A 15,562-nucleotide genomic window follows, 5' to 3' on the forward strand; every position below is an offset into this window, starting at 1 on the left:
GTTTCAATTAATTACACTAGTCTTTCTGCCCCCCCACCCCTTTTCATTTTCTTTTTTAACAACAAACTATTCCCGGTGAAGGTCCCCCATAAGATCACTCTCACCAGGACAGAGGTAGAGAGAGAGAGAGAGAGAGAGAGAGAGAGAGAGAGAGAGAGAGAGAGAGAGAGATGGGAAGGGGCGTTAAACAAACACACTAACAGAGCTCCAATCACAAACTCACACACACCATCTGCATATGCATATTTATCCCTATTTAAGCATGCCCGGAGCCACTGCCATAAATCATAGTTTTTCGCAACTGCCCGCACTAAGGGCCAGATTCACGAAGCGTTCTTACGAACAAATTTGTTCTTAAGTCCCACTTACGAACAGTTGACGAAGATTGTGGCATTCACCAATTTCTTCTTATCCTGGATTTATTCGTAGGTAAGAACAAATCCTACGAACACTCAGGAGTACTCTTGCGCACATTTCAGTGCCGACATGTTGGTATGGTTGGGTTTTCTTCTCTTGTGCAGTTCAATAAAATTCAATATTACAATGATAATGCTGTCATATTTATTTATTTATTTGTTTATTTCCTATTTTTGGTGATTTACGGAGAATTTTAAAATTACGTAAATGTGCCAATGACTTAACATTAATCAACCAAATTGGAAACCATGCCAAAACTGTATTTTTATTTGATTTTATCTTGATTTATTTTATTAGGGGATCGAGGATATGCCCTGGTTGTTGACACCACTGACCAACCCTCAGACTCCACAGGAGTTTTATTCAATCAGATGCATGCGCGCAGTCGCTCCACCATTGAACGCACCATCGGCATGTTAAAGGGGCGCTGGATGTGTTTGGACACAGAGCCACAACCCCGTGAGGATGTGCGTCCTGACGCAATGATGGGGCCAGACTGCAGGCACGCGGTTCACGTTCGAGCGCGATTAATTGCCCGTTTGTGAATAAAATGCATTATTGTCACAATCCGAGCACAGCTTTTACACGTTTATTTTTTTTTACATTCTTCTTTTTTTACATTCTTGTTGATTTCTTTAAGCGTGTTGGCTATAGTCATCAGGGTTGAGGCAATTTTATCAAGCGTGTTAGCCATCCTTTCTTGATTGTTCAACACGGCGTCAGAAATCAGGCGTGGAGAGGCAAGCTTTGGGCATTTCGCTTTGGGCATTTCGCTGCTTTTTGCTCCGTCTACAGGGTCCTGCTGCAGTTCCTTTTATGGGCATTAGTGGGCGGTGACTTATGCTAATCGTATGTTAATTAGACTCACCTGGCACGCGCTTTCAACTTACGAACAGATGGCATTCATCAATCTAAGAACACAGCTGCGAACAATTCTGGGGCTTACGAACGCGTTGATGAATCCGACGTAGGGTTTTCTTAAAAAACTTCTTAAGGACAACTTAAGAAAGAATCTAAGAAGATTCGTAAGAACATATTGGTGAATCGGGCCCTAAATTTGCATCCCTGAAAAGTGGGTACCTGATCGAAAAAGTGTCTTCAAACGCACTTGTCAGCCACGTCAGAGCAGACACCCCCGACCAGCTATTACTCCCGGACACTGCAGATTGTCCGCGGGAGGTCTTGTGGTCCTGATGGTGAAGATCTCCGAAGTGCTCACTTCGAAAGCCCCTTCTTATACAGTCGACTAAAGACATTGGGCCAGATTCACCATTATGTTCTTAAGAATCTTCTTAGATTCTTTCTTAAGTTGTTCTTATGAAGTTTCTTAAGAAAACCGTGCCAGGTGAGTCTAATTAACATATGATTAGCATAAGTCACCGCCCACTAATGCCCATAAAAGGAACTGCAGCAGGACCCTGTAGACAGAGCAAAAAGCAGCCAAATGCCCAAAGCTTGCCTCTCCACGCCTGATTTCTGACGCCGTGTTGAACAATCAAGAAAGGATGGCTAACACGCTTGATAAAATTGCCTCAACCCTGATGACTATAGCCAACACGCTTAAAGAAATCAACGAGAATGTAAAAAAAATAAGAATGTAAAAAGAATAAAAACGTGTAAAAGCTGTGCTCTGAAACCAGTCTCTCTTATTTTTTCTTTTTGAAGTGAATCAAGACTGTTAGACTGAAATTGTGACAATAATGCATTTTATTCACAAACGGGCAATTAATCGCGCTCGAACGTGAACCGCGTGCCTGCAGTCTGGCCCCATCATTGCGTCAGGACGCACATCCTCACGGGGTTGTGGCTCTGTCCAAACACATCCGGCGCCCCTTTAACATGCCGATGGTGCGTTCAATGGTGGAGCTACTGCGCCCATTCATCTGATTGAATAAAATTTCCTGTGGAGTCTGAGGGTTGGTCAGTGGTGTCAACAACCAGGGAGCCAGGGCATATCCTCGATCCCCTAATAAAATAAATCAAGATGAAATCAAATAAAAAGACAGTTTTGCCATGGTTTCCAATTTGGTTGATTAATGTTAAGTCATTGGCACATTTACGTAATTTTAAAATTCTCCGTAAATCACCAAAAATAGGAAATAAACAAATAAATAAATAAATATGACAGAATTATCATTGTAATATTGAATTTTATTGAACTGCACAAGAGAAGAAAACACAACCATGCCAACATGTCGGCACTGAAATGTGCGTAAGAGTACTCCTGAGTGTTCGTGGGATTTGTTCTTACCTACGCATAAATCCAGGATAAGAAGAAATTGGTGAATGCCACAATCTTCGTAAAATGTTCGTAAGTGGGATTTAAGAACAAATTTGTTCGTAAGAACGTTTCGTGAATCTGGCCCATTCTTCTCTGATGACCTCATAACACAATATAGCAAAGAATCCAGTTATTTTCACAGAGAAAAGTTCGAGGATAGCCTCATGGAGCATGTCCGCATTATAGGAACAATCAGGAGCCAGAGCACATCCTCGTAAGACGTGGCTTATACAGGAAAAACACAAGACATCCATCATAAGCTGATGAAGCAACAACAGATTCCACCTTTTCTGTATCGGTTACATGTGAGCACAATGTGCAGCCTGTCTGATACGCTCGGCTCCTGCTGGTGTGCAGAGATGGTCACAGCGAGTGTTCCGGGGATCATGTTAAACTCAGAGCAGGAGTCAACAGGTTAGCTCTAAAAGATTCCTGAGAGGACAGAAGGTCTTTTCTTTTTGCTCTTTGCAGCAAAGGCTGAGTTGCCATAACAACAACAGTGACCTGACATACATGAACGTGCACGGAGCCGGCACACAGAGACCTGGCTGCAGGCACAAAGGTTCAATCCCACACCTGCCCAGAAAATTCAGGGTTGCTTTTCCATGCACCAATGACCCCCCCCCCCCCCCCCCCCCCCCCCCCCCCCCCCCCCCCCCCAGAGTGTGTGGAGGGGCACGAAGGATCTACACTTCTGGTTACCTGCCTGGTTAAGAAGGTCCAAAGATGCCTCTGTTGTGTGCTGGACTCGAGGGGGGTAGGAAAAGGCTGAACTAAGGCTTGTGGGGACCAGCCTGCCACCTACCACAGACATCTACACAATTAGATGCAGGCAAAAGGCCACCGGTATCACCAAAGACACCACCCACCCTGCACGTTCACCCTTCCTCTCTCTCCCCTCAGGCAGGAGGATGTGGAGCATCAAGCGGGGCCAATAAGGTGGAGGATTAGCTGCTTTCCACACAGTGTTCGTGCACTAAAGTTGGGTTGTTCTGTAGTTTCCATCTGGTTTTCCAACCCCAATTTTAAGAAATCTTATTGTGTGCCCTGATTATTTTAATATTTCATGTCGCTTTCAATCTCTCTCTCTCTCTCTCTGAGCGTGAGGGTGGTGAGTGCGTCAGCTCTGGGAGTGAGAGACAGGTGTCAGCGTTTTGTTTTTTTCCCAAGCTTTTTGCTATATTTGAATCTTTATTTTCACATTGGGTGGTGTTTAATCACATTGGGGAGCACTGTGTTGAATTTTCGACCGTTTATTCACTGTTCTTCGGTGAAATTGTTTGGTGGCCACGGGCACCGCGCCGGTCATGGCAGCGGAGCCTGGAACCTCCGAGCTAGAAAAACTTACCCGCAGACACGGCGTTAAACTCTCCCCACCGGACGGTGTGTCCGTGGAGGAGTGCGCGATGGCTGTGGGGGACGTTGTGGGGCACACAAGCGTTAAGTCCGCGTCAAGGATGAATAAAATGGTGGTGGTGTTTGTGGGGAGCACAGACGAAGCCTATCAGCTGGTGGCGGCTGGGGTGGCAATTAGGGGTGAACACACACCGGTGTTCCCCCTGTCGAACCCGGCGAAATCGGTGGTGGTGTCCAACGTTCCTCCGTTCATTAAGAACGGAATGTTATTAAGAGAGCTCAGCAGACACGGGCGCATTGTGTCCCCGATGAGGTTCTTTGTTCTCGGGGCCAAGTCCCCGCTGCTGAGACACGTGGTGTCCTTTAGACGGCATGTAATGATGGTTCTCAATAATAACGAGAAAGAGCTCGACCTGGCCCTTTGTTTTAGAGTGGATGGTTTTGATTATACTGTTTATGTTACCACCGAATCGCAAAAATGCTTTGGTTGTGGGGAGGAGGGCCATCTGGTCCGGTCGTGCCTGAATGGCGTGGAGGCCCGCCGGCCAGCCGACCCGCCCGTCAGCGCAGCGCCGCGCGCGCACGACGAGGACAGAGAGGCCGCACAAACCACGCGGGGCGACATGGGCCCAACCGCGGAGGTGGAGGAGCCAGCAGGTCCGCAGGGGGACCACCCGGGGGACCACCGGGACCTGCAGAATGAACGTCTCACCGGAGAGATGGCGGAGCGGACGGTTCCAAGAACGGCTGAGACCGTCCGGGACATGGAGGATGTCGGAGTGGAGGAGAGCAGCCTCAGTGTGCCCACGAAGAGGAAGAGCAAGGACACAAAGGTCGACATCGACCGTAAAGAAAGTAAAGAAACTGTCCACAGCAGAACCTAATACACACAGCTCACCACACACGTGTCCCACAGGACACACACAGCCCACAGAATGTACATAGCTCACAGGACACACACAGCTTAGACGACACACAAAGCCCACAGGACACATGCACCCCACAGGACACACGTACCCCACAGGACACACACAGCCCACAGAATGCACATAGCTCACAAGACACACACTGTTCACAAGACGCACACAGCTCACAGGTCACACACAGCTTATACGACACACACAGCCTACAAGACACACACAGCTTACAGGACATGCACGGCACACCGATGGACACACAAAGTACACAAAGCTCTTTGGTGGGCACAAGGGAGGCTTCGGCTCATAGTGATGATGTTAAGGTGGAGGTATGCCCTGGTTACTACTTGGAGAAGATCAAGTGGCTCCTCAGGGTCACAAAGGGGCAGAGGTCTGTACAAGCAGAGGACCACTTTCCAGACCTCCAGCTCTTCCACGATCATGTCAAGATGTTCATGAGGATAGAGAGATACGGCGAGCCTGCTTTCACCGACCGGGAGATGTATCGCCTAAAAAAAATGCTGATCAAGATTCGGTCTCAGTTCGAGAGCGCCGACTAGGACACACACGTTCCCTTTGTCTCTGATTAATTTCGTGCTGGACAATATTTGAAAGTTTCAAGAGCACGTGGTTCCTTGAACGACGAACTTATGTTTGGTGGAACTATGTTTGTGATAGATCATGGTTGTTGTAATGATAAATAAAGTTGTGTTTAAAAAAGTCTCTCTCTCTCTCTAGCATATTTATTTCTATCAGCTGAGCATTTTCTAGAGAAATTCTGAAAAATTAGATTTTTGTTTTCAGGAAGTGGCATGAATATCTGTCTAAATCTATTTAAAAGTAATTATTTCCTAATAGTTATTATTAGATATTTATCATCAAAAATGCAAATTGGACACTGTAGCATTCATTGCACATTTTACGCACATGTCCTGCCTCAAAGCATTCTCTGAACTTTGAATTTGCTGCTCGTGTTCATGTATGTGTGCAGACAAATTATTGCACAACAAACACGTCATGTCCCAACATACCATTCACATCACACATTGAGATGAAGGATTCATGTGGAGGATTCTTTTCACATCACTTAGAAGCACAATAGCATCGCTGTGGTTCTAGCTGCCTTGCCTCTATGGTATGCTTTTGGACCCCGGGCTCATCATTTTTAGGGTAGAAAATAATTTCTTTTTTCTTTTGCACAGCTGTTTTGCATGTAGTGCATGTACTCAAAAACAGCAAAGCGTGAATCATCAGACTACACAACCACAGTTCTCGTGTCCTTTGCATCACTTGACTCACAAAAAGGACATCTTAAGTGTAATAAGAGGTTAAAGCTCTTCCACCCTGCTATTGTGTCTTTATTTCAGAACTTTCTCGGCAGACTGTTTTGATGAAAGGTTTTGTTGGTCACTGTGACTTTCCTAAACGTCAGAACAAAGCAAGAACATGTTGATGTGTGTGCTGCAGAGTGCTCACATTTAATGCATTTCCTTAAAGGCAACATTGATTCTGCTCAGATCGCTGCAACATTGGGTGAGCTTGCTTCCCCTTTAAAGTCTGTTCTGAAATCCATTTTCATATGTTAATGCACTGTTAGTTCAGACCTGCGGGCAGAAGTTAGCCCGCAGGTCTGACAAAGCTCCAACCTCAGTCTTTATAATTGCTTGAATCATTAGGAAAAATCTAGGGAACCCCATAGGTTAAGGTATAGTTCTTACCATTTTAAAAGTGACAGTGTGCTTAAGATGAAATACAAATCTATATATAGCAAGACACAATGTTTCAAGCCTCAGTTTAACGCGGTAGTGTTTGATTTTAAAGATTTTTTCTGTTATTTGATGCGAAATGTCGCCATCTGCTGGTTAGATCAGATTTTACACTGACCACATCTTGGGAGAAAAAACAACAACGGATTGAGTATGGGAAAAAAACTCCAACTGTGAATGACGCCCCGATGCCCCACGTGACTCTTTTTAAGGAACGAGCTGATTCTGTCTGATCATTCTCAGTCCGAGGTTGAGCTTGAATTCGCCAGCTGGACACGGAACCCGACGTTTAACCGATGGCGACGTCTACCGCCGCCTTACCTCCTTCGTGGAAGGACTGTTTTCTCATCAAGTTGATGCGCAACTTTCTGCCGGTTGGTTTCAAGCAAGAATTCAAAGAACTGTTCAGACTGGCCGCACCAGCCGTGAGTAAGATTGATAAGTTCAAACATGAAATCCTCGACTTTCCTGCTGACAGTGACACGAGTTGAAGGTGTAATACAAGAACTGAAAAAAGCATCTTATTTCACCATTTTTCCAACAGCATACAACTACTGATAATGCTTCATATCCCATCAGCATTCCTCTTTCAATTACACTCACAAACCAACACCTCAGTCTTTATAATTGCTTGAATCATTAGAAAAAATCTAGGGAACCGCAGGTTATAGTATAGTTCTTATCATTTTAAAAGTGACAGAGTGCTTAAGATGAAATACAAGTCTATATATAACAAGATACAATGTTTCGAGCCTCAGTTTAACGCGGTAGTGTGAAGTCAAAGCCCTCCGTGTTTGATTTTAAAGAATTTGTCGTGAAGAACGTGGTTCAGGCGATGTTTATAATTATTTGATGCGAATTGTCCCCATCTGCTGGTTGGATGACAACTTACACTGAACCGCAACTTCGGAGAGAAGCAAGCAAGAATTCAAAGAAATGTTCAGACTTGCCGCAACAGCCGTGAGTAAAATTGATAAGTTCAAACATGAAACCCTCGACATTCCTGCTGACAGTGACACGAGTTGAAGGTGTAAACAGTGACGTGCGGTGAGGTTCATGGCTGGTGAGGCAAGAGTCCTCAAGAGTCAGATTTACGATTGTAAGAACTGAAAAAAGCATCTAATTTCACCATTTTTCCAACAGCATAAAACTACTGATAATGCTTCATATCTCATCAGCATTCTTTCAATTACACTCACAAACCAACACAAGCATATACACAGGTGTTGGGGTCCAGGGTTGTGCCTGGTTTGTCCTGCAGGGGGCGTTGTTGAGCTTGATTGGCAGCAGCTGGCACTGCAGGCAGGCGCACCTGTAGACAATTTACATCCTGCCGCCTACTTAAGGTGGGTGCATCTGCCTAACAGTGTTGGTTTGGTTTTGATTGTAGTGTGTTGGTTTGGTTTCAGTTGCCAGAGTGTGGTGGGTTTGCCTCTGTTCCCAAGTTCTGTGCATTCCTGGAGGACTGGCTCTGTTCCCGATTTCTCTCTGCGCTCCCGGAGGACTGCCTTTGTCTTCCTTGTGTCCCCCCCCCAAATAAAACTCTTTAACCCTTTTACCACCGTGTCCTGCCCTGCTCTCGGGTTCTGTTAAAACCGCTGAATCTAACAGGAACATACAGTATTTGTCCTATAAAGAACTTTTTATTTTATAGCTATGAATAGAGCACCCATCTTGTGTTTCAAGAAATTCATATATACTGTAAACAAATTAAAGTGCAGAGATGTGTGCAGCACAAATTTAATTTTGACCAACAGTAAAAAATTCTGTTATTTTTCAAACTTTAAATTCTGGTGCTTCAAGCTTGCGTATGCCCCCTTGAGTTGAGGCAGAGTGCTGCCTGAATCACCTGTACATATTTGTACTATAACATTGTGGTGAATTCAGCTGTAAAATCAAAAGTCATAAATGATGTGAGAGGTGGTGGTGATGTCAACTTAGTTTGGGAGTAAGGGCACCAGGGTCACCATTGGTAACCATTGGCAACGCTAAAGGTCGCCATAGAAGGCTCTCTCGCGACAGGACAACCAATAAACTGCTCCCTATCTGCTCCTGCCACTGATAACTTGTTCGCCTCCCCACAGACTATTGCCGAGCTCATGAGTTTGTCATTGGGATTGGTCAGCACCGTGTTCTGTGGCCACCTGGGGAGGGTGGAACTGGCGTCGGTGTCTTTGGCCATATCAGTGAGTAGAACCAAGGCACCGGGGATAAGTTGGTGTTTTCTGTCAGGTTGTGTTCATGCACGTACGGGTTTTATTCTGTATTGGCAGGTAATCAACGTCACGGGTATATCGGTTGGCTTCGGTCTGTCGTCGGCCTGCGACACACTGATATCTCAGGTAGGGTTTCAAACCGAAGTCTAAAAAGCTTCCCCGAGTTTCTGAAACAATGGAACCGCTGTGGTTTCAGACGTTTGGGAGTTGTAACTTGCAGAGGGTGGGCACCATTCTGCAGCGGGGCGTGCTCATCCTCCTGCTGGCCTGTTGCCCCTGCTGGGCCATCCTCGTCAACACAGAGGTCATTCTGCTGGCGGTCAAACAAGAACCGGAGGTGGCCAGGTCAGTTGCCGCGGCAACGTGTCCTTTCTTTCTTAAATGCATTTCCCCCCTGTGTTGATGATGTTCTCCTCAGGATGGCTCAGTTGTACGTGAAGATCTTCATGCCGGCGCTTCCTGTGAGTACAGTCAAATGTCTGAGTACTGATATTCCCTGTGTGGACTGTCCTACAGGTGATTTACTGCGGCTCTTTTCCCCATCTTTACTCCAGGCTAATTTCATGTATTCTTTGCAAACAAAGTACCTGCAAAACCAGGTAACTGGGACTATTAACGGGCAAATAGATCAACCAAGCAGCAAATACTCTGCTGTTGATTTTAATACCGTGCATCAGCTTCAAGAGTAACAGCGTTTCCCTTTCTCAGGGCATCATTTGGCCTGGGGTCATCACAGGACTTGTGGTCAACCTCCTTAACGCTCTCCTCAACTACATTTTCATTTTCCTGTTAAACATGGGCTTGGAGTGAGTATCTGCAGGTTCACTCGCAGCACCGCGGTTCGACTCACCTGGCCGATCTTTGGTAAATTGTGTTTTGCAGGGGTTCCGCCATCGCCAATTCCCTCTCCCACGCCTCGCTGGCTATGATCCTCTATTGTTACATTATTTGGAAGGGTCTTCACAAGGCCACCTGGGCAGGTGAGCATGCAGATTCACCAGGGAATGTGGGTGATGATGAGTCACAAAGTCTGGATTGATTGACCCCCTCCCACCCAGGCTGGTCCAAAGCTTGCCTCCAGGACTGGGGCTCCTACGTCAACTTGGCCATCTCCAGTATGGCCATGATGTGCGTCGAGTCGTGGACCTATGAGATTGGGGGCTTTCTGGCAGGTACCCTCCTCCCCCCATGTCCTCTTTGTGTTTTTAAAAAGATGCCTGCATGAAATGACACCTCTTATCACCAACAGGGCTCATAAACGAGGTGGAACTTGGAGCTCAGTCGGTCATATTTCAACTAGCCAACATAGCCATCGTGGTAATTTTCCCTCGTGCGAGTTTTTCCCATGCCACAGGCAGGAACAGGCAGGCTTTAACGCTCCAATCTCATCAGTTTCCTATAGGTTTCAGCATTGCCGGCAACATCCGAGTGGGAAACTCATTGGGGGCCAAAAACACCGAGCAGGCCAGGCTGTCGGCGAAATCTGCCACGCTGTGTGCTGGTGGGTGCGCTTCACAATGGGCCATGGCGGTTCGTTCGTCAGTGCGGGAGCTTCATTTCTTCATTTTATTCTACTTTCTGCCTCAGTCTCAATCTCCATATGTTTGGCGACAGTCATCGGGGCCTCCAAGGACTACATCGCTTACTTGTTTACAAATGACGAGTGAGTACAGCCCCCCCGACGGTGCGCTCTGGAGGCAATTAAGGCTGAGTTTTAGCATTCTTCCTCCCCCCAGGCAAATCAGGAAAAGGGTTGCTGAGGTCGTCAGTTTTTACCCTCCCTTTATCATCTTCGATGCCATATCGGTGAGCGACCAGATAACTGCAGTTATTGTTAGAATATTTGTTGTTTCCGTTGAGGCCAACAGCATCTCTCTGGTGCTTGTGTGGTCAGGCCACCGTTGGGGGCATCATGAGAGGAGCAGGTAAACAGAAAGTTGGAGCCATTTGCAACATTTTGGGATATTACGGACTTGGTTTACCCATGGGGACGTCACTGATGTTTGCAGCCAAGTTGGGAATCACGGGTGAGATGTTTTTTTTAACCCTTGTGTCCCCGAGTCGACTCCCCCCACAAACGTCCTCTGCGTCTCCTCCAGGGTTGTGGATAGGTTTGCTCACCTGCATGTTCCTGCAGACCTCCTTTCTGATGTCCTATATGTTGAGACTGAACTGGAAGAAAATTACAGAAGAGGTTAGTTTGGGAAAATTGAGAATGTTTGTTTTTTTAATGGAATTTAAAAGTAAGACACTTTCTTCCAGGCTCAGATCAGAGTGGGAAACGTCACAGAACCAAGTAAGAAAATCTGAACGACTAAAGCTGTTTCATGCTTATCAGGGGTCACTTACAAAGTACAAATGAATTATGTCTTTGTTTTAAAGAAAAAAAGCTCACAATATTTATAATTTTGCTTCAAAAAAGTGATGTCATCAAAAGTGGATGACTCTAAAGAGTCGCAGGATCTGGATGAGACTGAAGAAGCAGCATTGACGCCAAACCAGGAGCAGATGTCCCACAGGTCTCTGGTCCTGCGGAGGGGCCTGGTTCTGGCTTTAATGCTCTTAATCCTGGCTTTTGGGATCATTTTAAACTTGACCATAATGAAACTCATTACCTGAAGATGGAGAGTGCTTTGATGGTCTCAAATGAGGCACATCCCACCAAATCTTGGTCTCTGGCAAGATGGGAAAAAAAACCTCGTCTCCTCGTCTGACAAGGACATGAGAGAGTCCACCACCACAGAATCAGCCCTGTGGTGGCCAAGTGTCATATGTCCACCCCGAGTCACTGCAATGCCACCATGGCAATTTGTGTTCCCGGATGTAACTTGTTGAATGAATGTGAAACTTAATAATAATTAAATAAAGCTGCCATGGGGAATTGAGACATTGTAACCATCAGGCTCAGTTATTTTGCCATAAAGTATCTCTGGAATATAGAGAATATCATCAATTACATTCAAATCATGCATTATACAAGGAGCATAAACTAAACAGCCGGTTGGTTCCACTCCTGTGATTCCATACACCGGCCTATAGAGAGAGCAAGACAGGTGCAGTTGTCGGGCCTTTTTATTTGCACTGAAACAGAGATATGCAGTCAATGCACATATAGTCTTGTCGGTAATATAAAAACCTCAGGACCTCTGACAAACCAGGAGTGTCCCAGAGACAACTCTGTCCTCTAGTGGCCCAACCAGAGACCTAACTTGAACTGGACTGACCGCCATCCCCCAGACAGAGCACGACAGATCTTAAAACATCTCCAAATCCAGGTTTAAAGAGCTTGTGGCAGACAGGTTAACCCCAAGTCTGCGGGACATTTAAAATGTCACAAGGTTTTAAAGAGGGTAACAAGCAGTTGTTTGGAAATGGCATTTCAGATCACTGTGATCTTTTAGTCTAAATAAGGAGGAAGGAGGCATTTGTGTCATTACAGTGGCTTTCTCTTTGCTGCCAGTCCACCACCCACTTATTACCCAATTGGAGTGCGCTGGTATCCATGCTGGTGTGCATAGGTGTCAGTTTCAGACTGAGCCCAGCTGCCTCCTCCTGCAAATGCCTGCACAGGACCTCGGCTGAACTCAGGAGATTCTAAAGCTCCTCAATGTCAAGTAGGCAAGAACAGAGACACATGCGTGCCTACCCGCTTAAATGGTGGGTTTAAGAAGGTCCAAAGGTGCATCTGTTGTGTGCTGGGCTTAAGGGGGGTAGGAAAAGGCTGAACAAAGGCTTGTGGGGGGCAGCCTGCCACCTACCACAGACATCTACACAATTAGATGCAGGCAAAAGGCCACCGGTATCACCAAAGACACCACCCAACCACTAAGCAGAGAGGCCCAGACTTCCTTCTCCCCAGTTACTTCTTCCAGCTCATCCGGAGGGATCCCCAGGTGTTCCCAGGCCAGTCGAGAGACATCGTCTCTGCAATGTGTCCTGGGTCTTCCCGGGGGCCTCCTAACGGAGGGACATGCCCTGAACACCTCACCAGGGAGGTGTACAGGGGGCATCCTAACTAGATGCCCAAGCCACCTCATCTGGCTCCTCTCAATGCGGAGGAGCACCGGCTCTACTCCGAGCTCCTCCCGGATGGCAGAGTTTCTCACCCTATCTCTAAGGGAGAGCCCAGCCACCCTACGGAGGAAGCTCATTTCAGGCGATTGTACCTGTGATCTTGTTCATTCGGTCATTACCCAAAGCTCATGACCATAGGTGAGGGCAGTAATGAAGATCGACCAGTAAATCGAGAGCTTCACCTTTTGGCTCAGCTCTCTCTTCACCACAACAGACTGGTGCAGAGTCCGCATTACTGCGGACGCCGCAGCAATCCGCCTGTCGATCTCCTGCTCCATTCTTCCCTCACTTGTGAACAAGACCCCGAGGTACTTGAACTCCTCCACTTGGGGCAGGATATCCTCCTTGACCCGGAGAAGGCACGCCACCTTTTTCCAGTTGAGTACCATGGCCTCGGATTTGGAGGTGCTGATTCTCCTCCCAGCTGCTTTACATGCGGCGGCGAACCGATCCAGTGATTGTTGGAGGTCACAGGCTGATGACGCCAACAGGACCACATCATCTGCAAAGAGCAGAGACTCGATCCTGAGGTCACCAAACCAGACCCCCTCAACACCATGACTGCACCTAGAAATTCTGTCCATAAAAGTTATGAACAGAATTGGTGACAAAGGGCAGCCCTTGCGGAGACCAACCCTCACTGGAAACAAGTTCGACTTACTGCCAGTAATGTGGCCAAAACTCTGACACCGATCGTACAGGGAGTGGACGACCCATATCAGGGGGCCCGCCACCCCATTCTCCCCCCATAGGACCCCCCGAGGGACACGGTCGAATGCCTTCTCCAAGTCCACAAAACACATGTGGACTGGTTGGGCAAACTCACATGCACCCTCAAAGACCCTGCTGAGGGTGTAGAGCTGGTCAACCGTTCCACGCCCAGGACGAAAACCACATTGCTCCTCCTGAATCCGAGGTTCAACTATCCGGCGGAACCTCCTCTCCAGTACCCCTGAATAGACCTTACCAGGGAGGCTGAGAAGTGTGATCCCCCTATAGTTGGAACACACCCTCCGGTCCCCCTTCTTAAAAAGAGGGACTACCACCCCGGTCTGCCAATCCAGCGGCACCGCCCCCAATGTCCACGCAATGTTGCAGAGTCGAGTCAACCACAACAGCCCTACAACATCCAGAGCCTTAAGGTACTCCGGGCGGATCTCATCCACCCCCGGGGCCTTGCCACCGAGGAGTTTTTTGACTACCTCGGCAACTTCAGCCCCGGAGATACGAGAGCCTGTTCCCAGGTCCCCAGGCCCTGCTTCCTCACTGGAAGGCGCGTTGGTGGGATTAAGGAGGTCCTCGAAGTATTCCTTCCACCGATCCACAACATCCCAAGTTGAGGTCAGCAGCACACCATCGCAACTATACACAGTGTTGACAGTGCACAGCTTCCCCTTCCTCAGACGCTGGATGGTGGTCCATAACCTTTTCGAAGCCATCCGGAAGTCGTTCTCCATGGCCTCACCGAACTCTTCCCATGCCCAGGTCTTTGCCTTGGTAACCGCTGTAGCTGAACTCCGCTTGGCCTGCCGGTACCTATCTGCTGCCTCAGGAGTCCCACAGGTCAGTAAGGCCCGATACGACTCCTTCTTCAGCCTGACGGCATCCTTCACCGCTGGTGTTTACCAGCAGGTTCAGGCATTGCCGCCACGACAGGCACCAACCACCTTGCGGCCACAGCACCGGTCAGCTTCTTCAACAATGGAGGCACGGAACATGGTCCACTCGGACTCAATGTCCCCCGCCTCCCCCGGGACACGGTCAAAGCTCTCCTGGAGGTGTGAGTTGAAGCTCCATCTGACAGGAGACTCTGCCAGGTGTTCCCAGCAGACCCTCACAACACGTTTGGGTCTGCCCGGCATCCTTCCCCACCATCGGAGAAAACTCACCACCAGGTGGTGATCAGTTGACAGCTCTGCCCCTCTCTTCACCCGGGTGTCCAGAACATGCGGTCGCAAATCCGATGACACGACCACAAAGTCGATCATCGATCTGCGACCTAAGCGTCCTGGTGCCAAGTGCACATGTGGACGCCTTTATGCCCGAACAAGGTGTTTGTTATGGACAATCTGAGACGAGCACAGAAGTCCAATAACAAAACACCACTCGGGTTCAGATCAGGGGGGCCGTTCTTCCCAATCACACCTCTCCAGGTCACACTGTCATTGTCAACGTGAGCATTGAAGTCACCCAGGAGGACGAGGGAGCCCCCAGAAGGAGCACTCTCCAGCGCTCCCTCTAAGGACTCCAAAAAGGGTGGTGTTTGGGCCATAAGCACAAACAACAGTCAGGATCCGTCCCCCCATTCGAAGGCAAAGGGAGGCTACCCTCTCATCCACCGGGGTAAACTCCAATATACAGGCACTGAGCTGGGAAGCAACGAGAATTGCCACCCCTGCCCGTCGCCTCACCATCGGCAACTCCAGAGTGGTAGAGAGTCCAACCCCTCCCGAGAAGACTGGTTCCAGAGCCCTTGCTATGCGTTGAGGTGAGGCCGACTATATCTAGTCGGAACTTCTCAACCTCACGCATCAG

At 47.8% G+C, this 15,562-nt stretch overlaps 1 protein-coding gene across 4 annotated transcripts; it reads left to right on the forward strand.

Moving 5' to 3' along the window:
* The first annotated feature begins 6,900 nt into the window (after positions 1 to 6,900).
* Positions 6,901 to 11,848, forward strand: LOC101061121 (multidrug and toxin extrusion protein 1-like). Of its 4 annotated transcripts, none has more exons than XM_029843604.1 (17): positions 6,905 to 7,162; positions 8,822 to 8,923; positions 9,011 to 9,079; positions 9,150 to 9,298; positions 9,372 to 9,414; positions 9,508 to 9,552; positions 9,662 to 9,759; positions 9,836 to 9,933; positions 10,012 to 10,125; positions 10,203 to 10,270; positions 10,346 to 10,454; positions 10,541 to 10,616; positions 10,690 to 10,759; positions 10,848 to 10,980; positions 11,053 to 11,147; positions 11,216 to 11,249; positions 11,376 to 11,848. In XM_029843604.1, the coding sequence occupies exons 1-17, from the start codon at positions 7,034 to 7,036 to the stop codon at positions 11,570 to 11,572; spliced, it is 1,629 nt and encodes a 542-aa protein (XP_029699464.1). In that variant the 5' UTR covers positions 6,905 to 7,033; the 3' UTR covers positions 11,573 to 11,848. The 4 variants fall into 4 exon arrangements, with proteins under 4 accessions (XP_029699463.1, XP_029699464.1, XP_029699465.1 ...); XM_029843605.1 differs by adding an exon at positions 7,655 to 7,697 and having other exon boundaries at positions 7,071 to 7,162; positions 10,203 to 10,454; XM_029843603.1 differs by having other exon boundaries at positions 6,901 to 7,162; positions 10,203 to 10,454.
* The last annotated feature ends 3,714 nt before the right edge of the window (positions 11,849 to 15,562 follow it).

The sequence above is a fragment of the Takifugu rubripes genome, chromosome 11, assembly GCF_901000725.2.
Source record: "Takifugu rubripes chromosome 11, fTakRub1.2, whole genome shotgun sequence".
In the NCBI taxonomy this organism is placed as follows: domain Eukaryota; kingdom Metazoa; phylum Chordata; class Actinopteri; order Tetraodontiformes; family Tetraodontidae; genus Takifugu; species Takifugu rubripes.